Below are 24,599 nucleotides of genomic sequence, written 5' to 3'. Positions count from 1 at the left end.
CCAGACATCCTGCCTTAGCACTGGGGTTGACAGGAAGTGAAACTCAATTGTCTGCTTAGTAGACCTGCCTGGGACCCAACCCAGGGCCCCGGATGTGGCCCCCCACCCTGAGGAGGAACAGGGCAAAAAAGGCCGGGGAGAACAGGCTGTTGTTTTTTCCTTTCCCTTTGTTCATTGCGGTTTCTTTCTTTCTGATTTTTATGATGTGGTTGATTAAAGAAATGAGCACCTGGAACCGTATGCATTAAACGCCTCCTTCTTAGATGTTTCTTGGCTTTTCTTCCCCCACCCACACCCCCCAGTAACTGACTTGGGGTATGATGGAGCACAGATCCTAAAGAAGACACAAAGAAATCTAGAGTAAGACTGATTCCACCTTATTCCTTATTCGAGAGATAACATTACACCCCACTTTGAAGTACCAAAAACTATCTTAAAAGGAGTGTCTTCAACTTTATTTAGGGACATATCTAAAGACGATAGAGTGAGAAACACAGGTAATACATAGGGTGACATTCCTTTAAGCATTCTTTGCAAGGAAAGCTGAGTGCCTTAGAGATTAATATCGTTTCAAGATTTCTAAATGAAAGATCCAGGGACAGAAAACTGATAGGCAGAGGTGTTAGAGGACCTATTCTTACATTGTATGTTTGTTTAAAGTAGCTCAGAGCAGAGAGGCTTTACACACATTGCACCACTCATTGATATAGTCCCTAAACTGGACTATGTTTTTGCTTGTATTGCAGAACTAAGTACAGGACTTAGTGTATAAAAGGCCTTCAGAAGAGTTTGTTTACTATGACTAAGGAGGTCATAGAGGAAGGAGAGATGAAGCTTTGCTAACAGTGAAGAAAATACTGTAAAGACAGGATGGGGAGTATCAAGGGCCTTGTCTTTTTTTTTTTTTTTTAGACAGAGTTTTGCTCGTGTCACCCAGGCTGGAGTGCAGTGGCATGATCTCGGCTCACTGCAACCTCTGCCTCCCGGGTTCAAGCGATTCTCCTGCCTCAGCCTCGCCAGTAACTGGGACTACAGCCATGTGCCACCACGCCCGGCTAATTTTTTGTATTTTTAGTAGAGACAGGTTTTCACCGTGTTAGCCAGGATGGTCTCCATCTCCTGATCTCGTGATCCGCCTGCCTCAGCCTGCCAAAGTGCTGGGATTACAGGTGTGAGCCACCGCGCCCGGCCTTTGGCCCTTGTCTTTTTATGATTGGGGGTGAGAGGGTGAGACTTGGAGGGGCACAGGAGCAGAGAGACAGACCCCTCTTCAACCTATGCCCGAAATCTCCAGTTTGGATACAACAACAATACTCCCAAACCCTATTACTCAGCAGCTATATTTCTGGCAAATGTGGAGGAGTCTGTTCCAACAAGCCTGTCTTTGACAATCAAGAACTGCTTAGATATCCCTGTTTCCACTAGAGGGCCTCATGTATTCATTCCCTTTCCAACCCCCACCAAAAGTATGTATATATTATGTGTGTGTATGTATGCATACACAATACCCACACATGCATATACCCTTCTAGTCAGAGGTCTCCCCTCCCCCTTCTTCCCACCCCCAGGTGTAAGAAGGACGATTCCAGGAACCTAAGGCTTTGTTACTCTGCCCCATTTTCAATGAAGGGTAGGAGGGAGTTAGACAGGGGTTGGGGCGGGGCCAGTGAGCAGGATGCCTGGGTCTCCAGTTCCTGCCAGTAAGTCCCTAGGCCTCCATCTCTCTCCCTTGCTGTACCACCTTCACCACCATCCATGCGACCCCAAGAGCCTTAATGACTCTAGAAGAGACTCCAGGCAGGGGAAGCTGAAAGGACCTTTCACTCCCTACTTTTGGCCAGGGCCTTCTGTGCCACCTGCCAAGGCCAGCAGGTAAAGTGGGAGGATGAGGGCGTGGAGAAAGGGTGGACATAGACCAAAGTGCAAACCTCCACCCTAGAATTAAGGAGAGGACATGAGTCTTGACAGGAGGTGTCCTTAGACTGGGGAAAATAGGTCTAAAAGGAACGAGAGGAACGTGAAGAAGGTGGGCAGATTGTCTCAAGCAGGGTAGAGCCCAGGGCGGGTGGGAGGTGTTTGGTCAGGTTGTGGAGTTTGGGACTCTGGGCTTGCCCCCGTGGGATCTCCTGAGTGTGAAGTCAGTGGTGGATGGAAGGGAGTTGGTCAGGGAAGTTCAGGATGGCAGCAATCAGGAGAGAGTGAGACGTTGGTTGGGTGCCCAACTGCCGAGCTGTTCTGTTAGCGGCCCGCCCGGTATCTTAGCCTCCCAGGTTTGGGATGAAGAGAGAGGCTGTGAGTGATTAGAAAGAAGGGAAAATAGAAGCAGAGCTGCCGCCCGCGCGGGAAGAAGATGAGGAGCGCAGTAAACGGAGAAAATGTGTCCAAAGGCCCGGACATATTCGAGGGAGGGTGGAGCAGGTTATGGTGAACTGGAAACCTAGAAACGGGCCTCTCCAACTTCGAAGTTCCCAGAGTCGGGGGCGCCGGGCGCGGGCGCGGCGGGCAGGCTGGGGTGGGGGGCGGGCAGTTATGTCGTCAGGAACGGGGCGGCCCCGCTGCGGCCGCGTCTGCCTGGCCCGTCCCCTCCAGCCCAGCTCGGGCTCCAGCTCCAGCGCCGGCGCTTCAGCTGCGACCGCGAGCCCTCTCAAGCAAGGTAGAGACCCCGCGAGCCCCCCAGCGCCCCACCCTCCCCCATCGGAAAAGGACAGGGGTAGGGAAGCCGAGGACCCACGGGCTGCGTTCGTGCGGCTGGGTCGGGAAGGAGGAAGCATGACAGCTGGAGCGGGTATCGAAAAGGGTCTGCGCTGGGACGCGGGGGTGCAGCGGGAGGGCTGGGCCAGAACCCGGTGGGTAACGTTTCCCAGACCTTCCCCTCCATCCCTCCCGCTCATTCGGAGGGATGGTGAAGCCCGGTTCCTGGGACCCGACTCGGAGGGAAGTCCTCCGGAACCTCCACAGTGCCGCACGGGTGGAGAAGGGTTCTCGTTTGGCCTCCAGGTCCCCAACTTCCCACCCCCATCCTCTCCCCACCTGTCACTGGGAAGTTTCTGAAAATACCTGAGTCTGAATCTCACTTTTCACCTTGATAGGAGAAATGAGCCTTCCTGAGGAAGAATGGCAAATATTACTGGGCATCTCTTCAGCCTCAGCACAGACAAGCCCACATCCCCCAACCATGCCAGTATCGTAACTTCCTCCTATACTACGCAATGACACCCTCTACACACACACACACACGCGCACACACACACACACACACACACACACACACACAACCCCCTCAGCCAGGTAGCACTGCAGTCTTCAGTGTTTGTGGAGGCTTAGTAAGTTTTGAGGCTTCAAGCAAATGATTCCCTCTTGAGGGCTACCTACTAGCAGCAACGGTCAGGGAGAGGAGGAGGATACAGTCTATGATGTGATTAAGGAATTCAGAAGTCCAGGTAATCAGGCCTGGGCCCTCAAATTCGGAGCTCCTGCCCCGCTGGGGCAGCCTCAATATTCTGGAGACATAGCTATTTCCTGAGTAATGGTCGACTTAAAGGACTTGGAATGTGAGCAATGAACGCTTAAGTGAAAAAAGGAAACTTTAAATACTAACACAGGCTTTGGAAACAATATTTATCTCTTAGTTAAAATTTTAGTATTTGATGTTTAAAATTAGATCCAGAGAGCCATGAGCTCTAAGATTTAGTGGAATGTATAAGGATGGGTGTCTAGACTCTGACTGTGCCCTTAACAGAGTAATTCTCTCTCTATGCCTCAATTTCCTCCTCTGTAAAATACGAGGGTTGGTGACTCCCAGCTCTGTGGATGTTCTAAGATTCTCTGCCTCCAAGTCAACTTCTTCCTTTCTCGCCCCAAGTGGGTAGGGGTGGGCAGGGAAACCAGAGGAGGGAAGGGAAGGGTGAGTCACAAATAGCTGGCAGGCTGGCAGCAGACCCCACCCTCCCAGCCCTGGCCTTCGCCTAGACTAGCCCAGGTTATAGCCTCAGGGTTGGGATGGACCTGGAGGAAAAAAAATGGACTTGTTCTAGGTCTTTAAGTCCCCAGGATCCCACAGTTTGCTGCCCTTCAGCTCCAGGGATAGCTAAACTTTCGGTCAGAGAAGTCAAGAAAACCACTGAAAAGATCCCAGGAGCACTCGTTTCCAAGATTCCAGCCCAGGGGTGTCCTTGAACCCTAAGAGTCTAGCTCTAGCCACCTCGTCATCCTCCCAGAGGCAAAGTTCAGAATCCTGATACTACATGTTTGCACCTGACAGATATATTAATAACAAGGGGTAAGACGTACAACTGGGCTTCACTGATGCTAGCAGTCCCTGAAATTTATGCCTTCCTGGTTCAAAGACATCATTTTTCCTAATCTCCAGAAATGTTTCTCTAGGTACTACCCTTGTGTAATAATGATAATAGCTGATGTTCACTGAGTTCTCATTCTGTGCCATGCTGTTTGCTAAGTACATTGCATATATCATCTTATTTAATGCCCACATTGCGACTGATTTCTGTAGGTGCCCACTTTACTGATGAGAAAACTGAGGCTCAGGGAGATGAAATGACCTTTTAAAGAGCTAGGATTCTGATCCTTGCCTGTCCAATTTGCAAGTCCATTCTCTTAACTTCTACTGTATACTACTTCTCCAGGTTTAAGACCTGGGGAGCTAGGAAGGAGCAAGAAAGAGTTAGATCATTGTAAAAAGAGAGGCAGAGAAGAAGCCTGTCCTCTCTCCTTTGCATTGTAACTTGTTTGCTCCCTCCTTGTCACTTTCTCCCTCAGATTCCATTTCCTAGAACTTTGGAGTCATCTTAGAATCCCCAGGGGTAATCAGAGAGGCTAATTAAGCTATAGAGGCCCCATTAGCCATAAGACTATTAGTATTCATTAGATCTGTTGGCAGCAGAAGTTGGACTATGGTCATTGAAAAGTGCCAGATGGGTAGAGTCCTTTCTCTAGGATGTCAGTATCCCAGAACCCTCTTCTGAGTGTTCCCAGAGAGCTGCTGGAATAGGAATGGTGTGCTGCATAAAAGTAGGCAGCAGAGATGTCCCAAGGGCAGAGGCTGCAGAGAAAGTTCTTGCATCGTCAGAAAGGAAAAGGGCTGGGCTGTTCTTGAACACCCAAACTGCTTCCCTAACCCAACAAGCCCTAAATGAGTGGGTGGAGATCAGGGTGTTTGATGGGGTAGTCAATAAGTGCTTTTCAGCATCATTCATTTATTTAACAAATATTTATTTAGCACCTACTCTGTGTACTACAAATTATCTCCTTTCCTCTGACTGTCAGGTGGACACTCTGGCATCCTATTCCCATGTAACCATATTTGGATTAATAGCTCCAAATTATGAATCCCCAGCTTTACACAATCATGTGTACAACCAATATTGAGCACCCACTACATACTGGGAAGGGTATCCCAGGCAGACAGAACAGTAAGACTCATTGCTCTGAGCAGGGGAGAGCTTGGCATGCCTGAGGAACAGAAAGGAGCACAGTGAGACCAGATGGCGGGGTGTGAGGAGAGAGTGGAACAAGAGGAGGGCAGAGTGACAAACAGAGGCACCACCACATGGCCTTGGGCTGGAGCCTTGGATTTTCCATCTATCAACTGCCTTAGGAAATCCAAGCTTCTCTGAGCTCCAGTTTCTTCATCTGTAGAATGGTTATGCCAATAATTTCCTATGTCTGATTATTTGATTCTAATTGTTAGTACAATAATAACTAGCATTTCTTGTAGGCCTCGTAAATGTCAGGCATTGTATGAGCGACTTTTCATATATTGTTTTACGTAAGCCACACAACTGTGAAAAATGGTTCTCATTCTCCCCATTTTACAGATATAACTTCCCCAAGTCACACAGTGGTATCAGAGCTAAGAATGGGACCCAGATATGACTGATCCTAGTTCTGTTCCAAAACCGTGCTGTATTATATTATGTAAGATATGTTATTATCATTATTGAATCAAGGAAAGTCGCCCACTGCACCTTGGTCCCTGGATCCAGTAGCCAAAACTTGGGGCTCCCTAAGCACTGCTGACCTAGCGGAGTGGAAGGAAGTTCCCAGGAGCCGAGACACTAGCACTCGGCTCCATCGTCCCAGGACTGGGAAACACTAGATCTGTTGGCAGCAGAAGTTGGATTATAGTCATTGAAAAGTGCCAGATGGGTAGAGTCCTTTCTCTAGGATGTCAGTATCCCAGAACCCTCTTCTGAGGAAGAGACTCTGTGGGTACCCAGAGTCTCTTCCCCTGCCTCTTCCCTACCCCGCGCCTAGGTCCCCACCCTTCCCTAGTGGAGCTCGGCGGAACGCAGTCCAGGCAGGGCCGGGGCTAGGAACCTTGCCAGAGCCGGTTCTGTGTCGCGCGTCAGAAGCGCTAGAGGTCGTTGCGTGGCGTGGGTGGCTCGGGGAGTGGGTGGCTGAGCGGAGCTGGGGTCCCTGGCCAGAGGCGGAACAAAATGGGGTCATGGCCAGGAAGACGCGCTAACGCAGTAAGAGTCACTCAGAGGGCCGGAACTGCCGGAACTGCCGAAGACCCGAGATGGGAGAGAGCTCAGGCTGGGGAGAGTCTGCAGAGATTGACGATGGCGGAAGAAAGCGCAGAAACAGACAAGGGACACACCCACAGAAACATATATAGACTGAGAAAGCCGGGTGCGGGTGGGAAGGTGAGGGTGGTCAGATGAATCAAGATAGGTTGGGGGAGAGGGAGAAGGATCCGGAAATGGAGAGACAGAGATGAGTCAGAGAAACAGAGACAGAGGACAGACACTGTCAGGGAAGGTAGAGGCATAGGGAAGAGGGACACAGGGAAAGGAAGATATTTAGGGAGGGACTAGGAGAGAAGGAAAGAACAAAAAATAATAGTGGGAGTAGAGACAGAATGGAACAGACAGAAGAAAAGACACCCAGACAGCTGGCTCTTCCCACTGTACGCTCTGTCACCTTTCCCCAGGCCTACCCTCTGAAGAGGTCCAAGCAACGGAAGTACTACTACGAAGCTGCCTTTCTGGCCATCCTTGAGAAAAACAGACAGATGGCCAAGGAGAGGGGCCTAATAAGCCCCAGTGATTTTGCCCAGCTGCAAAAATACATGGAATGTGAGTCTTCCTGTCAGGCCTTCAGTTCTGGAGACCCTGCCCCAGAGAATCCCTCCTCCTCCTCATTACACCCCCTGCCCCCCAGCTTCCTCAGTGGCTTTGAGCAGTGTGCTGCTCAGGTGTGCCCATGACTGGAAATGGGAGGAGTGGGAGATGGGGAGATGTCAGAAAAAGATCCGGATCTACCACAGTCTAACTGGGCTGCATTGTGCAAGGTCTCGGCTCTCTACGCACCTTCGCTATACCTGGACTGCTTGCACCAGCTCTCAGAGAAGAGCAGTAAAGAGTGGTACTGTTTTGGAGGATCTGAAATATTTTTCCCTCTGTATTTCTGTGTTTCTTCTTGGAATTTCTTCATCTCATTTGAATCTTTTTTCCTGCTGGATTTCTCTGGCAAGAGAACTCAGCTGGACTAATAATGCTGTTCTCTTACTCTCTCTACACCCTAGACTCCACCAAAAAGGTCAGTGATGTCCTAAAGCTCTTCGAGGATGGCGAGATGGCTAAATATGTCCAAGGAGATGTGAGTGGCAGCTGGGAAATCTTCTTGATCAACTCTTCCCATCTTTGTTTTTGATCCCCAACTTCCAGGAATTATTCTGGGCCTGCCCCTCACTATGCCCTCTAGAGATACCCTAGTGTCCATTGTCACTCTGACTATTGCTTTAGGATAAAACAAGGGATTCTATTAACTCAGGACTTAATCAAAGAAACCGTACTCCTGCCTCAGATGCTTCTCAGCTCTGCATTTATTATCCCTGTCCCCGCTACTCCCAATTTTTCAGCCCCAGCTCTGACCTTGCAGACTCCCCAGGATAATGCTCACTCTCATTATAGGCCATTGGGTACGAGGGATTCCAGCAATTCCTGAAAATCTATCTGGAAGTGGATAATGTTCCCAGACACCTAAGCCTGGCACTGTTTCAATCCTTTGAGACTGGTCACTGCTTAAATGAGACAAATGTGACAAAAGGTAGGGTCAAGCAGGTAGGACTGGGCTAAGCCTCTGGCAGAAAAATCAAACTAGTATGGATTTGGGGATGAGAATTAACTTGAGTCACACGTTGTGCAGGTTGGGGGAAATTGGTGGAGAATAGTCAGGCTGGTCTAGGAGCTAAAGGGAAGAAAGTTAAAGGGGAAAGGTAAGTCGAGGGCAGTGGCTCACACCTGTAGTCCCAGCACTTTGGGAAGCTGAGGTGGGAGGATTGCTTGAGGCCAGGAGTTCAAGGTGCAGTGAGCAGTAATCATGCCACTGCACTCCAGCCTCAGTGACAGAGCGAGACCCTGTCTCTCAAAAAAATCAGTAAATCTTTTTTTTTTAAAAAGGGAGAGGTGGAACAAACAAAGGATAAAACATGAGCCAAAGTGGAGGGAGCCCTGACTTCTGATCTGCTTTTTTGTAACCAGATGTGGTGTGTCTCAATGATGTTTCCTGCTACTTTTCCCTTCTGGAGGGTGGTCGGCCAGAAGACAAGTTAGAATGTGAGTTGCCCTTCTGAAGTGAGGTGGCAGGGCAGTGAAGGGAGAGAGAGGTGTTTCCCATCCTCCTTTCCCTTATTCCTTCAGGATTCCTAAAGGCTGACAGGTCTAGACAAAGGTGGGGCCAGAGAATGAGCCCATTTCCTGTGTTCTCCCAGACTATTTATACCTAATACCCTTCACCATAGTCACCCCAGTACCCATGTCTTGTGCATTCCCATGTAGGCGGCCTAGGATGTCCTTGGGATATGGATGGTGTATTGTCTCCCCTGACACATTCACTGAGGGTGGAGTCCATGCCTGTTTTCCTTTCCTTTTTGTCTCTTTCTCAGTCCCATCCCAGACTCTAGGCTTCTCACCCAAAAGCTCTCTCCCTGTCTCTTTGTTTCCCCCATATTCTGGTATGAATTCTTTGGGTATCTCTCACAAACTGACCCTGGCCCCCCTAAAACACCCCCACAGTCACCTTCAAGCTGTACGACACGGACAGAAATGGGATCCTGGACAGCTCAGTGAGTTGGGGACCCTGTATGCTGGGCAAGGGAATATGTGTTAATTTGTCTGCACCCTCCTGCCCCAACTCTTCCAGGGTCTTAAGAAACAGAAGAGGATGGGGGGAGAGGTTGAGTCCTCTAGGACTAAATTTGAAAGTAAGTCCCAAGCTCTTGACCCCTCAAAGAGAATGCTGGAGACATGAATTGGGTCTGCCTTACAAACATACAAACACGTTTATTTACTTGGCAGACGTACCTGAGAATGAGAGGTGTGAATCTGGGGTGGAACCCAGGAAAACTGATTTCTGGAAAAGAGTTTGGATGGTGGTAGTAAAGGGGATATGGCTGTGGCTCTTGCCCTTTTTGCTCCAGGAAGTGGACAAAATTATCCTACAGATGATGCGAGTGGCTGAATACCTGGATTGGGATGTGTCTGAGCTGAGGCCGGTAAGGCAGCTCTTCCTTCATGTCCCTTCTTGTACCTTCTTCCCTGGTGAGTCCTGCATCTGCCTTACTTCATCTCTGACAGGCAACCTGGTTCCCTTGGCTAGGATGGCTGAGCTGGATATCCTAAGAGGCAGTGGAGAGGTGTTGGGTCTGAAGACCCACTCATACTGAAAGTCCCTTTCCACTCTGTGCTCAGATTCTTCAGGAGATGATGAAAGAGATTGACTATGATGGCAGTGGCTCTGTCTCTCAAGCTGAGTGGGTCCGGGCTGGGGCCACCACCGTGCCACTGCTAGTGCTGCTGGGTCTGGAGATGGTGAGTAGGAGAGACTTTGGGGGATGAGTAAGACAGCCTTGGGTTATGCTTGCCAGGATTGGCCCTGTAAGGGCTTTGACACTCCCTAGCATCTACTGTGCCTTCCTAGACTCTGAAGGACGATGGACAGCACATGTGGAGGCCCAAGAGGTTCCCCAGACCAGTCTACTGCAATCTGTGCGAGTCAAGCATTGGTCTTGGCAAACAGGGACTGAGCTGTAACCGTGAGTAATGGGAGCTGGGAGGTAGGGGAAGAGGGTCAGCCCAGCTATCTGTGGGAGCTTGACGCTGTAAACTTAGAAAGACCTAGGTTTGAATCCTGGGCTCTGCCACTGACTAGTTATGTGACCTTGGGAAAGCCACGCCACTTCTTTAAGCCTTAGTTTCCTCAACTGAAAATGAGGTAATTGTGAGCATTAAAAAAGTTGGTGCAACAAAAGTGCTTCAGATGGTGCATGCACATACTATAAGATGCAATAAAAAATATCTATTATGATTACTGTTGCTGTTAGACCTGGGCCTCCCAAGCATTATCCAGCTCAGTTCCTACCTGGCACATGGATGGTGTGGGGCAGGCATGCGGTAGCAGCTGATCTTTTAGGAGGAAGAGTAAGGAAAAGGCGTGGGTTTTGGAGGTGGGTACCTCACCCCGAACTTTTATTCTGCTACACCCTCAAGCAAGGGATCACATATCTGATCCTGCCCCACCCTCAGGTAAGAAGGAAATAGGGGGAGAGGCTCAGCTAAGCCTCCCAACTTCTTCCTTCTCCCTCAGTCTGTAAGTACACTGTTCACGACCAGTGTGCCATGAAAGCCCTGCCTTGTGAAGTCAGCACCTATGCCAAGTCTCGGAAGGACATTGGTGTGAGTGATCTCATGCCTCCACCCCCAACATCACCTACATCCTGGCCCTGGCCCTGGCCCTTGGCCCATTGCTGCCCTCAGCCCCTCCCTCCCCTAGGTCCTGCTCAGACCCTCCCAGACAAGGAACTGCCTTTCTCCCCAAGGTCCAATCACATGTGTGGGTGCGAGGAGGCTGTGAGTCCGGGCGCTGCGACCGCTGTCAGAAAAAGATCCGGATCTACCACAGTCTGACCGGGCTGCATTGTGTATGGTGCCACCTAGAGGTCAGTTTGGGAGCCATCCCTTCTGGGTGCGTCTTAGGGCCCCGCAGAGCTGCCTTCTCCACGGGCCTCCGGCCACACCTCCTTTACAGGCACAGTTGCCCCTGCTCCCAAGGGCTCTTTCCAGCCCAGACTGCCAGGTTGAGAGGAGACAGGGTTACCTTCGTGATCTCTCTGTGCCCACCTCGTCTTTCAGATCCACGATGACTGCCTGCAAGCGGTGGGCCATGAGTGTGACTGTGGGCTGCTCCGGGATCACATCCTGCCTCCATCTTCCATCTATCCCAGTGTCCTGGTGAGACCCTAGGCAGCAGCGGGGAGGGGACAGGAGTGCCTCCCCGATTTCCCACACGCACAGAGTGGCATTTAGAATAGAGAGCTCATACTTTTAGGATTCAAGTCAGACCCCTCTATTTAGGGATTCATGCACAATACAGCTTTCCTTCCCTCTACTTTCTTCCCCTCCCAGGCCTCTGGACCGGATCGTAAAAATAGCAAAACAAGCCAGAAGACCATGGATGATTTAAATTTGAGCACCTCTGAGGCTCTGCGGGTACAGGGCTGAGAGTCTTGGGCTTCATGATGGGGGCAGGTTTTTCACTGGAGCCCTCATGGGTGGGAATGAAGTGGGAGAGCCTGGTGGGGGGCGGTTGATGCTCACTCTCCAGAAACTCCACCATGGTAGGGGAGGGAAAGGGAGGGAAACAGGAGGGAGGGGGGAAATATCTTGGTGGAATGCCAGCCCTCTGCCCCTGTCTCCTGGGCCCACCTTAACTCTGACAAAATCCTACTTTCTTTATCCTTACTTTCTTCCCCCAATGCAGATTGACCCTGTTCCTAACACCCACCCACTTCTCGTCTTTGTCAATCCTAAGAGTGGCGGGAAGCAGGGGCAGAGGTGAGGAGAAATATATTGGATCTTCTAAGATGAGAGGGAGGGCCTGCCTGCAACACTTACAAGGTGGAAGGGGATGTGTGTGTCTGGAGGGGCGTACCTTGAGGAACACACGAAGAGGGTGAGGTTCAGAAGATCATCCCCAACCCCCGCGCCTGCCATGAACTTTTCTTTTTCCCACACACAGGGTGCTCTGGAAGTTCCAGTATATATTAAACCCTCGACAGGTGTTCAACCTCCTAAAGGATGGTCCTGAGATAGGGTGAGCACAGGTTAGGGACTGTATCACAGTGTTTTCATGGGTCTGTATATCTGTATATGTTAGGAGAGTGCAGGAAAGAGTGCAGGTTGGGAGAGGAGGGCTAGAGATCCCCAAGAGGCCAGAATTCAGAATATTTCCTTCCCTAGGGTCACTGGGTATCCCATCCTCCGAGCTCTCTGGCCCATCTTTGTCCTCTCTCAAAGAATGAAGATCCAATTTTTCCCTAACCACTGAGGAGTGGATATAACTTTCCCCATTGTTCTTTTCTGTGACCTTCATAGAAACTCAAATCTTTTGACAAAAAGGAGGAGGGTCCTACGGAATGAGAGACAAGAAGCAATCTGCCTGCCCAGGACTTGGGTAGCCTCAGTCCTGTTATCCTTCTTCATCTTCTCTCTCCCCTTTGTCTCAGGCTCCGATTATTCAAGGATGTTCCTGATAGCCGGATTTTGGTGTGTGGTGGAGACGGCACAGTAGGCTGGATTCTAGAGACCATTGGTCAGTGCAGAGAGGGCTGTGGGGAAGGTATTGGGGTCGTAGTCTTGCAGAGCTAACTCACTCCATCCTTCTCTTCACCTGCCTCCGCAGACAAAGCTAACTTGCCAGTTTTGCCTCCTGTTGCTGTGTTGCCCCTGGGTACTGGAAATGATCTGGCTCGATGCCTAAGATGGGGAGGAGGTAAGTGGTTAGAAATTGTTTTGCTGTAGGCTGAGAGGAGTTGTGTAGGAAGGGAAAGGCACTTAGAGAAGAAACTAGGCATCTGGTATGGAAAGGATTGGGGAAGAAGAGGGGCACAGACAGGTGGATACAAAAGTGGAATGTCCAAAAAGAAGAGAGCTTTGGAAGAAGCAGGGACCACAATCTGAATCTAGAAGGGTCAAGGGTGATAGTCCCCTTTCCTGTAAATATTTTTATGTTTCTCCCAACCAACTCTTATGGCTCAGAGAATCAAGGAATATGGGGGTGGGGAACAATGTGTGAATAAGGAAGGTTGTATAAGAGCTAAGCCAGATGCTGAGTGATGGAGCTAGCAGGGAGCTTGGTCATGACTCATTCACTCATTCAAACAATTAACCAGGTAGTCATTAATTAATTCACTATGATTTCTTTCCGAGTATTACAATAGTCTCCTAACTGCTCTCCCATTTCTAATCTCTTATGCCTTTCAAACAGAAAGAGTTTGAGGGATGGTATTGGTAGATAAAGAGGTCAGTGTAGGGCAGATTGTGTTTGAGGAATCTTGGAGTTGAGGTTATTGGGTTCAGGGTCCAGCTCTAAGATCTTGCTGGAGATCTTAGGGAATAGAGATCTGCTAAGGGCAGCGGAAGGCATTCTAGGTGGAGGAAGTAGTGTAAGGCCAGAGGAGCCACCAAACAACATGGTAGTGCATTGGGGGAACTGTAAGTCATTCATCATGATTGGGACATAGGGTGTAAGGTGGAAAATGTGGAGAGGGAAGACTAGTTGAGCAGAGTCCAGATGATGGAGGGTTATGAATACTGTGCCAGGGAGTTTTTAATTTTATCCTGCCAGAGATTGCAAGCTGACAGCCCACAGTAATGATTTTGTGTCGTTTTGTATTAGTTGCCTTGCAGTGTTTTCAATTTCTTTGTACTTGATTATTTCTAAGTGGGACATGTATTCTTCAGTTTATCACAATCCCCTTGGCTCCCTGCTAGTCACTTATTCACTTTCCCTTTCTTTTTTTTTTTTTTTCTTGAGATGGAATCTCGCTCTGTTGCCCATGCTGGAGTGCAGTGGTGCCATCTCAGCTCACTGAAACCTCTGCCTCCCAGGTTCAAGTGATTCTCCTGTCTCAGCCTCCTGAATAGCTGGAAATACAGGTGTGTGCCATCACGCCCTGCTAATTTTTGTATTTTTAGTAGAAACGAGGTTTCACCATGTTAGCCAGGATGGTCTTGAACTCCTGACCTCAAGTGATCTGCCCACCTAGGCTTCCCAAAATGTTGGGATTACAGGTGTAAGCCACCATGCCCAACCCACTTTACCATTCAAGCCACTCAGGTATTTGAGTGTGCAATCCCTGAACTATGAGCAAACTCTTTTTTTTTCTTTTCTCTTTTTTTTTTAACTCAATCAAACAAGCAGCAGTGAGGGGGAACTCGATGTAAGTAAAAGATGTAACTAAAAGAACAAATAGGAAGAAATATCTCTGAGTGTTCATTATAACTTAAGTTTTATATATAGACATATAACCAATTCTTTGACCAGTTTTCAGATCCTCAACATCTGACTTCTTCATTTATAATATTAGATATTTTGAAATTACATATTTTATGTCTTCCCTGTATTCTGCAAACAAAAATCAAGTTAGCATAAACAAGCAAACAAGTTAGCAGAAAACATTGCAGTTTTCTGCTAACTCAACCTGAATCATGACAATAAGGATATAAATGTAGCACTAATGAAAATGTATGTTGGGCTGGGCACGGTGGCTGATTCCTGTAATCCCAACACTTTGGGAGGCCAAGGTCAGAAGATCGCTTTAAGCCAGGAGCTGGAGATCAGCCTGGACAACAAAGTGAGACCAAGTCTCTACAAAATATTTTTTAAAAAATTAGCTGGGCATGGTGGCACGCACCTGTAGTCCCAACAACTCAAGAGGTGGAGGCTGGAGGATTCCTTGAGCCCAGGAGTTTCAGGCTGCAATGAGCTATGATTGGGCCACTGCACTCAATCCTGGCTGACACAGTGAGATCTCATCTCTAAAAATAAATAAACACACAAATAAATAGCCAGGCATGGTGGCACATGCCTATAGTCCCAGCTGAGGCTGAGGCGGGAGGATTGCTTCAGCTGAAAAGATCGAGGCTGTAGTGAGCCATGATTGCACCACTGCACTCCAGCCTGGGCAACAGTGTGAGACTTTAAATTAAAAAATAAAAAGGAAAACATGTTGACACTGAAAAAATCATAAGGTTTGAAGAGGGGGGATTGAAAGGATTATCACTATGGGAGCTCTGTGGAAGATGGATTGTAGGAAGGAGACAGAGTAGGAAATTACCTGTTTGCAGTAGTCCAGACAAGAGATGATGAACACAGAAGCCAAGGCAGCAGCAGTGGAGTTAATGAGGTAGAAGCCACAGCTCTGGATAACTGATAGGTTGTGGAGAAGGAGGTAGAGACAAGTCTAGGACATTTCCTAGGTTTGTGGACTCAGCAGATGGAGGTGGCATTTATTTATTCACTTATTCATTTATTTATTTTTATTTATTTATCTTTTTGAGACAGAGTCTCACTCTGTTGCCTAGACTGGAGTGCAGTGGCACGATCTCAGCTCACTGCAACCTCTACCTCGCAGTTTCCGGCGATTCTCCTGCCTTACCCTCCCGAGTAGCTGGGATTGCAGGTGTCCACCACCACATCCAGCTAATTTTTGTATTTTAAGTGGAGACGAGATTTCACCATGCTGGCCAGGCTGGTCTCGAGCTCCTGACCTCAGGTGATCCGCCCGCCTCTGCCTCCCAAAGTGCTGGGATTATATGCGTGAGCCACCGTGCCCAACCTTGGGGTGGCATTTATTAAGACAGGGAATATAGGAGGAAGACCAGTTTAAGGAAGAAAAATTCAGTTTGGGGCAGGTGGAGATGTTGTGGTGGGTGGTTAGAAATACATGTCAGGAATTTAGGAGAGAAGTCAAATATTTTAGGAGATACATGTTTGAGAGTCATCTGCTCCTAGGTGGTAATTGACATTCTGAAAGTAGCTGAGATTACCCAGAGAAAGAGGTAAGAGAAGGTGAACAAAGACAGTAAGATCCTGGTAAACACCCTATTTAACAGTTGAGCAGAGGAAGAGGAGTTACTAAAGGGTCTGCATTAGTGTCCCATTGCTGCTGTCGCCAATTATCACAAACAGTGGCTTAAAGCAACACAAATTTATTGTCTTACAGTTCTGGATGAGAGAAGTCCAAAATGAGTCTCACTAGGCTAAAATCAAGGTGTTGGCAGGGCTGAGTTCTTTTCTAGAGGCTCTAGGGAATAATCCTTTGCTTTTTCTAGTTTCTACAGGCTGTCTGCATTCTTTGGCTCAAGGTCCCCCTTCCAACCAGTGGTCTTATCACTCCAACCCCTGCTTCCACAGTCACATCTCCTTTTACAACTCTTTTCTCCTGCCTTCCTCTTTCACTTATAAGGACCCCTGTGATTACATTGGTACCACCCAGATAATCCAGTATGATCTCCCATCTCAAAATCCTCATTTTTCTTTTTTTTTTTAAGACAGAGTCTCCCTCTGTTGCCCAGGCTGGAATGCAGTGGCACAATCTCAGCTCATTGCAACCTCTGCCTCCCTGGCTCAAGCAATTCTCATGTCTCAGCCTCCCAGGTAGCTGGGCTTACAAGCCTATGCCAACACACCGGCTAATTTTTGTATTTTTAGTAGAGACAGGTTTCACTGTGCTGCCCATGCTGGTCTTGAACTCCTGACCTCAAGTGAACCGCCTGCCTCAGCCTCCCAAAGTACTGAGATTACAGGCGTGAGCTACCATGCCTGGCCCAGAATCCTCAATTTAAATGTATCTGCAAAGTCTCTTTTTCCATGTAAGGTAACATTCAGTTTCTTTTTTTCTTTCTTCTTCTTTTTTTTTTTTGTTTTTGAGAGGGAGTTTTGCTCTTGTTGCCCAGGCTGGAGTGCAATGGCACGGTCTGTGCTCAATACCACCTCTGCCTCCCAGGTTCTGGCGATTCTCCTGCCTCAGCCTCCCTAGTAGCTGGGATTACAGGCATGTGCTACAACACCTGGCTAATTTTGTTTTGTTGTTGTTGTTGTTTTTGGAGATGGAGTCTCACTCCATCGCACAGGCTGGAGTGCAGTGGCGCGATCTCAGCTCACTGCAACCTCTGCCTCCCAGGTTCAAGTGATTCTCCGGCCTCAGCCTCCTGAGTAGCTGAGATTACAGGCGTGCGCCATCACAACTGGCTAATTTTTGTATTTTTAGTAGAGACAGGGTTTCGCCATGTTGGCCAGGCTGGTCTCAAACTCCTGACCTCAGGTGATCCACCCGCCTCGGCCTCCCAAAGTGCTGGGATTACAGGCGTGAGCCACCTCACCCAGCAATATTCACAGTTTCTTGAGATTAAGATGTGGACATCTTTGAGAAGCTAGTATTCTGCCTACCACAAAGACTAAAAAGGAATAGTCAAAGAGAAAGGAAAGTCAAAGGAAAGTCCCTCTGTAACCGAGAGAGTGATATTTCAGAGGTTAAGTGAAGACTTTCAAGAGTTAAAATAAGAACGAAAGATACACTGTTGGCAGGAGTCATTGGCAATCTTTGCCAAAAAAGTTTCAGCAGGGTGGGATGGGCAAAAGGTAAATTACAGTGGATTGAACCCTCAATGGAGTGTGAGGAAGTGGAGACTTTTTTTTCTTTTTCTTTTTCTTTTCTTTCTTTCTTTTTTTTTTTTTTTTTTGTGACAGAGTTTTGCTCTTGTTGCCCAGGCCGGAGTGCAATGGCGCGATCTCGGCTCATTGCAACCTCCACCTCCTGGGTTCAAGCGATTCTTCTGCCTCAGCCTCCCGAGTAGCTGGAATTACAGGCATGTGCCACCATGCCCAGCTAATTTTGTATTTTTAGTAGAGATGGGGTTTCTCTGTGTTGGTCAGGCTGGTCTCGAACTCCTGACCTCAGGTGATCCACCTGCCTTGGCCTCCCAAAGTGCTGGGATTACAGATGTAAGCCACTGCGCCCAGCTGTGGAGACATTTTTAAAACCTTTTTTCTTCCCTGACTACAATTATAATACATGCTGGTGGTAAAAAATAACTCAAACATTTCATATATATGTGCCAAGAAAGTGAAAGCTCCCTATAATCTATGGCCTACAGTTTTGGGGGCTGTTCCTCCACGTTTTACTTCCTAGACACAAACTAACATATATTTAAACAATGAGATCATTTTATAGATGTTTTTCTTCTTTTTCTAACTTAACAGTTCATATTGATTATCATTATATTTCTATACAGTCAGGTTTGCCTCATCCATTTTAGCACTGAATAGTGTTCCGTTGTGTGAATGTGTAATCATTTATAAACAGTTCCCTATTGGTGGACATTAGGGTAGCATTCAGTTTTTTAATCTTACAAACCATGGTGCAGTGAACACTCATACATCTATCTCTGCGCACAGATATGAACATTTCTCTAGGAGAGACTTCTAGAAGTAGAATTGCTTACTCGGAGAATATGAACATTTTTATTTTATTTTATTTTATTTTTTTGAGACGGAGTTCCACTCTTGTTACCCAGGCTGGAGTGCTATAGTACAATCTCGGCTCACTGCAACCTCCACCTCCGGGTTCAAGTGATTCTCATGCCTCAGCCTCCCAAGTAGCTGGGACTAAAGGCATGCGCCACCACGCCTGGCTAATTTTTTGTATTTTCAGTAGAGATGAGGCTTCACCATGTTGGCCAGGCTGATCTCGAACTTTCGACCTCAGGTGATCCTCCCACCTCGGCCTCCCAAAGTGCTGGGATTACAAGTGTGAGCCACCACACCCAGCTGAAAATAACTATTAATAGTAAAATGTTCATGCTGGACATGGTGGCTCATGCCTGTAATCCCAGCACTTTGGGAGGCCAAGGCGGGTGGATCATGAGGTCAGGACTTCAAGACCAGCCTGGCCAAAATGGTGAAACCCCGTCTCTACTAAAAATACAAAAATCAGCTGGGTGTGGTGGCAGGCACCTGTAATCCCAGCTACTTAGTAGGCTGAGGCAGGAGTAATCGCTTGAACCCAGGAGGCGGAGGTTGCCGTGAGCCGAGATCATGCCACTGTGCTTCAGCCTGGACGACAGAGCTAGACCCCATCTCGAAAAAAAAAAAAAAAAGGTATTTTCTTTTTAAAAAACTATTCAAATAGCTGAACATGGTGGCTCACACCTGTAATCCCAGCACTTTGGGAGGCCAAGGCTGGAGGATCGCTTGAGCCCAGGAGATTGAGACCATCCTGGGCTACACAGTGAGACCTCATCTCTATGAAAAATAAAATAATTAGCCAGGCATGGTGACACACGCTTGTGGTTCCAGATACTCAGGAGGCTGAGGTAGGAGGATAGCTTGAGCCTGGCAGGTTGAGGCTGCAGTGAGCCAGTGCACTCCAGCTTGGGCAAGAGAGCAAGATCCTGTCTCAAAAAAAAAAAATTACACAAATGGGCTGGGCGCGGTGGCTCATGCCTGTAATCCCAGCACTTTGGGAGGCCAAGGTGGTGGATCACGAGGTCAGGAGATCGAGACCATCCTGGCTAACATGGTGAAACCCTGTCTCTACTAAAAATACAAAAAATTAGCTGGGCCTGGTGGCACACGCCTGTAATCCCAGCTACTTGGGAGGCTGAGCAGGAGCATAGCTTGAACCTGGGAGGCAGAGGTTGCAGTGAGCTGAGATCATGCCACTGCACTCTAGTTTGGGCAACAGAGCCGGATTCCATCTCAAAAAAAAAAAAGAAAAACTTACATAAATAAGTCATCAGTACGTTGTCACCGTAAAGATTTAAAGACTCCCCACAAAACTCCATGTACCTCCTCAGAGATAAACATTGTTTCCTATTTACAGTCATTTTTCTGTTTTTACATGCATGCACACACACACACATACATACGCATAAACAGACAACTTTTTTTTTTTTTTTTTGAGACGGAGTCTCACTCTGTCACCCAGGCTGGAGTACAATGGCACGATCTCAGCTCCCTGCAACCTCTGCCTCCCGGCCTCAAGCGATTCTCCCTGTCTCAGCCTCCTGAATAGCTGGGATTATGGGCACCCACCACCATGCCCAGCTAATTTTTGTATTTTTAGCAGAGACAGGGTTTCATGTTGGCCAGGTTGATCTTGAACTCCTGACCTTAGGTGATCTGCCCACCTCGGCCTCCCAAAGTGCTGGGATTATAGGCATAAGCCATGGCACCCAGCGAAAAATATGTTTTGATAAAATTGGATAACATTTTGATAAAAATTGCCAAAATGCTTTCCAAAAATGACTTATCAAGTCATGCTGTAGCTAACAGCAAATGAGAATGCCAATTTATTCATAAACTCATTAGCATTTGGTTTTCTGAATCTCCTTATACTTTGCCAACCTGATAGGCAACAAAAGTTAGCTAATTGTTTTAATTATGGTTCTTGAAATTGTTAGTAATACTGAGCACCTTTCCTATGCATATTGGCCATTTGTATTTTTTCTTCTATCATAGGCTTGTTTGTATTATTTGCACATTTTTCCTTTTTTGTTTTTTGTTTCTTTCTTTGTTTTGTGATAGTCTTGCTCTGCTGCTCATGCTGGAGTACAGTGGTGAGCTCACAGCTCACCACAGCCTCGAACTCCTAGGCTCATGCAATCCTCCCACCTCAGGGTAGCCTGGACTACAGTCACATGCCACCACACCTGGCTAATTTTTTTTTTCTTTTTTTTTTGAGACAGAGTTTCACTCTTGTTGCCCAGGCTGGAGTGCAGTGGCGCAATCTCGGCTCACTGCAACCTCCGCCTCATGGGTTCAAGCGATTCGCCTGCCTAAGCCTCCCAAGTAGCTGGGATTACAGGTGTCCGCCACCACGCCTTGCTGATTTTTTGTATTTTTAGTAGAGATGGGGTTTCACCATGTTGGCCAGGCTGGTCTGAAACTCCTGACCTGGTGATCTGCCCTCCTCGGCCTCCCAAAATGCTGGGATTACAGGTGTCAGCCATCGCGCCCAGCCTACACCTGGCTAATTTTTATTTTATTTTATTTTATTTTATTTTTTTTTATTTTTTATTTTTTGAGACGGAGTCTTGCTCTGTCACCCAGGCTAGAGTGCAGTGGTGCAATCTCGGCTCACTGCAAGCTCCACCTCCTGGGTTCACACCATTCTCCTGCCTCAGCCTCCCGAGTAGCTGGGACTACAGGTGCCCACCACCATGCCTGGCTAATTTTTTGTATTTTTAGTAGAGACAGGGTTTCACCGTGTTAGCCAGGATGGTCTCGATCTCCTGACCTCGTGATCCGCCCGCCTCGGCCTCCCAAAGTACTGGGATTACGGGTGTGAGCCACTGACACCTGGCCAATTTTTATATTTTTTGTAGAGATGAGGTTTTGCCATATTGTCCAGGCTGGTCTCAAACTCCTGGCCTCAAGGGATCACCCGCCTCAGCCTCCCAAAGTGCTGGGACTACAGGAGTGAGCCACTGCGCCTGGCCTTGTTTGTTTGTTTTTTGAGATGGGGTCTCACTATGTTGGCCAGGCTGGTCTCGAACTCCTGGGTTTGAGCAATCCTCCTGCCATGTAGCTGGGATTATAGGGGCTACCATGTCCGTCTAGTTTTAAATTTTAATATAATTATATTTATCTATCTTTTTCTTTTGGGCTTCTAGTTTTGTATCCATTCAAAGATTATAAAAACATTTACTAATGTTTTCTTCTAGTACAAATTCTGGCCAGGCGCAGCGGCCTGTAATCCCAGCACTTTGGGATGTCTGGGGTATGGATGGTCACGTCATGCAGGTAGCGAGCATAGAACCCAGTAGGTAGTTTTTCATGCTGCTCCTCCCTTTCCCCAGCACCATTTATTGAATAATCTATCTTTTCCCCATTTATTTGAAATGACATCACATACTAAATTTCTATATATACTTGAGTCTATTTGGGGGCTCTCTATTCTTTACTATTGAACCTTTTATTGCATTCACTCTGCCTGTATAACACTGTTTACACATGGTTGCTTTGTACTGTGGTCTGTCTGAATGGGGAGTGAAAGCATCAGGGGTCGAGGGTGAGAGAGGATTATCCCCATTTGTCACCCATCTTTTTCAGCATTCTCCTGGCTATTCTCTCCAACCTTCCAGATGACTGTTGGCACCATCTTTGCATATCCACACACATTGGAAACATTCACCCTCCACACAGCATGGAGGAAAGGTCCATGGGAGCGGTGACCATGCACCCTGCCCTGTCACTGGCTAGGGCTGGGAGGCTCTGTAGAAACAGGGCAGAAGGCCCCTGGGAATTTGTGGAGCTGAGAGCTGAGAAGAGGCCTCTCTGGGACCCAGAGCTCAGTGCTAACCTGCCTTCTCCACTCCTAGGGTATGAAGGACAGAATCTGGCAAAGATCCTCAAGGATTTAGAGATGAGTAAAGTGGTACATATGGATCGATGGTCTGTGGAGGTGATACCTCAACAAACTGAAGAAAAAAGTGACCCAGTCCCCTTTCAAATCATCAATAACTACTTCTCTATTGGTGTGGTCAGTGGAATGGGGCCTGGGGAGAAGGGAGAAAGGGAGGGCCAAGCAGTCAGAGGCTGGACGAGAGCAGAAAAGGAGGGGGAGGTTAAGTGACCTGTGACACAGGGAAATTGGGAGTGCAGTACAGTGCTGAGTTGCAACGGAAGATCTTGGGACACGCTGTGGGGAGCAGCATGGGGACTTGGGAAAGAGGGGAGACCGGGAGGGAGAGATTGAGCTCTGTACTGACCTTCATGTCCCGAACTCTCCAGGATGCCTCTATTGCTCATCGATTCCACATCATGCGAGAGAAATATCCGGAGAAGTTCAACAGCAGGTTAGGGAAAGGAGGGGGCAGTGTGGGCATACACAGTGTCAGGAGCCAGGTTTTGACCAAGTTTGACTCAGATTGCTCAGAAGAACAGTGGCACCTCTAGGAGGTCCCCCAACCAAAGCCACCCTTGTTCCCCATGGGACTAAAGTTAGGAGGTTGATGCCCTTCCCTGTCACGTACCACCCCTGCCAGCACTGTGTAACCTGTCCCTCCCTACTGGGCCTTGTGTTGGGGCTGACACAGAATGAAGAACAAGCTATGGTACTTCGAATTTGCCACATCTGAATCCATCTTCTCAACATGCAAAAAGCTGGAGGAGTCTTTGACAGTTGAGGTGTGTGTAATAAGACTTAACCCTACATCCTTTTCAGCTTCTTAATAGCCAAGTTTCTCCCTCCATGGCACCCTTAGGAACTTCCCATATTCTTGAACCTATGCTTCTTTAACCTCCCAGCTCTCCTACCCCAATTCTCCAAGTCCTCAAGATACACTAGTCCCTATTTCCATCCCTTGCACACCTCCAAATCCTGCCTTCTCCAGTTTGTCATCTGGTGGAGGGAGCGATCACATCTATGATCATGCCATGAGGTGAGGATCTGTACCCTCCCTAACTGGGACTGTGCCCCCTCCTCTCAGATCTGTGGGAAACCGCTGGATCTGAGCAACCTGTCCCTAGAAGGCATCGCAGTGCTAAACATCCCTAGCATGCATGGTGGCTCCAACCTCTGGGGTGATACAAGGAGACCCCATGGGGATATCTATGGGATCAACCAGGCCTTAGGTGCTACAGCTAAAGTCATCACCGACCCTGATATCCTGAAAACCTGTGTACCAGGTGAGAGGAGCAGCCTTGGGAGCTGAGTGGGCAGGACCAAGGGAAAGTGTGACTCCCTATGGGGATACCCTGTTTATGTAAAACTTAACTCCCTACTTCATCCCCAGACCTAAGTGACAAGAGACTGGAAGTGGTCGGGCTGGAGGGTGCAATTGAGATGGGCCAAATCTATACCAAGCTCAAGAATGCCGGACGTCGGCTGGCCAAGTGCTCTGAGATCACCTTCCAGTAAGGAAGACTCCACCAGGGTCCCTGAGGGAAGGTGTGGGGCTGGGGCAGCGGAAGGGTCATGGGAATGATGGGGAGGGGCTTTGCTAGATCTCCCTCAGTGACAAAAGGTCTCAAAGCCAACCTAAGGAGCAGAGTTTTGGTATTTGATTGGTAAGGAAATCACCAATGTTCCTTGGCCTCCTATAGCACCACAAAAACCCTTCCCATGCAAATTGACGGAGAACCCTGGATGCAGACGCCCTGTACAGTGAGTATTGACGATCCCAGCCAAAAACTAAACCCTTGGGCTCCATGGATCCTAAATCCCCATTCCACAGCTTCTTTACACCCTTCTGATGCCTGAACTTCCCCTGCACATCATTCATCTTAAACCCTGATTTCTCAGCCCCTGGTTTCCCTATCGTGGCCTCTCTAGGAACCTAGCAACCCACCCCAAACCCCAGATTTCCCTCTAAATCTCTGAAGCCACAGCCCCAAAGTATCAGGTCCTGCCTCTGAATGTGCTCCCTTCCCTTCCAGATCAAGATCACCCACAAGAACCAGATGCCCATGCTCATGGGCCCACCCCCCCGCTCCACCAATTTCTTTGGCTTCTTGAGCTAAGGGGGACACCCTTGGCCTCCAAGCCAGCCTTGAACCCACCTCCCTATCCCTGGACTCTACTCCCGAGGCTCTGTACATTGCTGCCACATACTCCTGCCAGCTTGGGGGAGTGTTCCTTCACCCTCACAGTATTTATTATCCTGCACCACCTCACTGTTCCCCATGTGCACACACATACACACACCCCAAAACACATACATTGAAAGTGCCTCATCTGAATAAAATGACTTGTGTTTCCCCTTTGGGATCTGCTAAGTAAGTGGTACACT

General features: G+C 48.2%; 1 protein-coding gene across 9 annotated transcripts; it reads left to right on the top strand.

Annotated features, from left to right (window-relative positions):
* Positions 1-1,693: 1,693 nt before the first annotated feature.
* Positions 1,694-24,585, top strand: DGKA (diacylglycerol kinase alpha). Of its 9 annotated transcripts, none has more exons than XM_004053332.5 (24): positions 1,694-1,872; positions 6,953-7,097; positions 7,547-7,620; positions 7,935-8,070; positions 8,505-8,579; positions 9,039-9,088; positions 9,443-9,517; positions 9,714-9,833; positions 9,943-10,057; positions 10,609-10,697; positions 10,841-10,960; positions 11,154-11,252; positions 11,427-11,510; positions 11,782-11,855; positions 12,040-12,114; positions 12,527-12,612; positions 12,703-12,792; positions 22,188-22,348; positions 22,600-22,664; positions 22,905-22,995; positions 23,298-23,496; positions 23,604-23,724; positions 23,914-23,974; positions 24,247-24,585. In XM_004053332.5, exons 2-24 carry the CDS (start codon positions 7,034-7,036, stop codon positions 24,328-24,330), a joined length of 2,208 nt encoding a protein of 735 aa, XP_004053380.1. In that variant the 5' UTR covers positions 1,694-1,872; positions 6,953-7,033; the 3' UTR covers positions 24,331-24,585. The 9 variants fall into 9 exon arrangements, with proteins under 9 accessions (XP_004053380.1, XP_055215394.1, XP_063549969.1 ...); XM_063693899.1 differs by lacking the exon at positions 1,694-1,872 and adding an exon at positions 2,514-2,653 and having other exon boundaries at positions 23,436-23,496; XM_004053333.4 differs by lacking the exon at positions 1,694-1,872 and adding an exon at positions 2,514-2,653.
* The last annotated feature ends 14 nt before the right edge of the window (positions 24,586-24,599 follow it).

This window comes from Gorilla gorilla, chromosome 10, assembly GCF_029281585.2.
Source record: "Gorilla gorilla gorilla isolate KB3781 chromosome 10, NHGRI_mGorGor1-v2.1_pri, whole genome shotgun sequence".
NCBI classification, from domain to species: domain Eukaryota; kingdom Metazoa; phylum Chordata; class Mammalia; order Primates; family Hominidae; genus Gorilla; species Gorilla gorilla.
The sequence above is the reverse complement of the archived record's forward strand: the minus strand, read 5'-3'. Positions and strand labels throughout refer to the sequence as shown.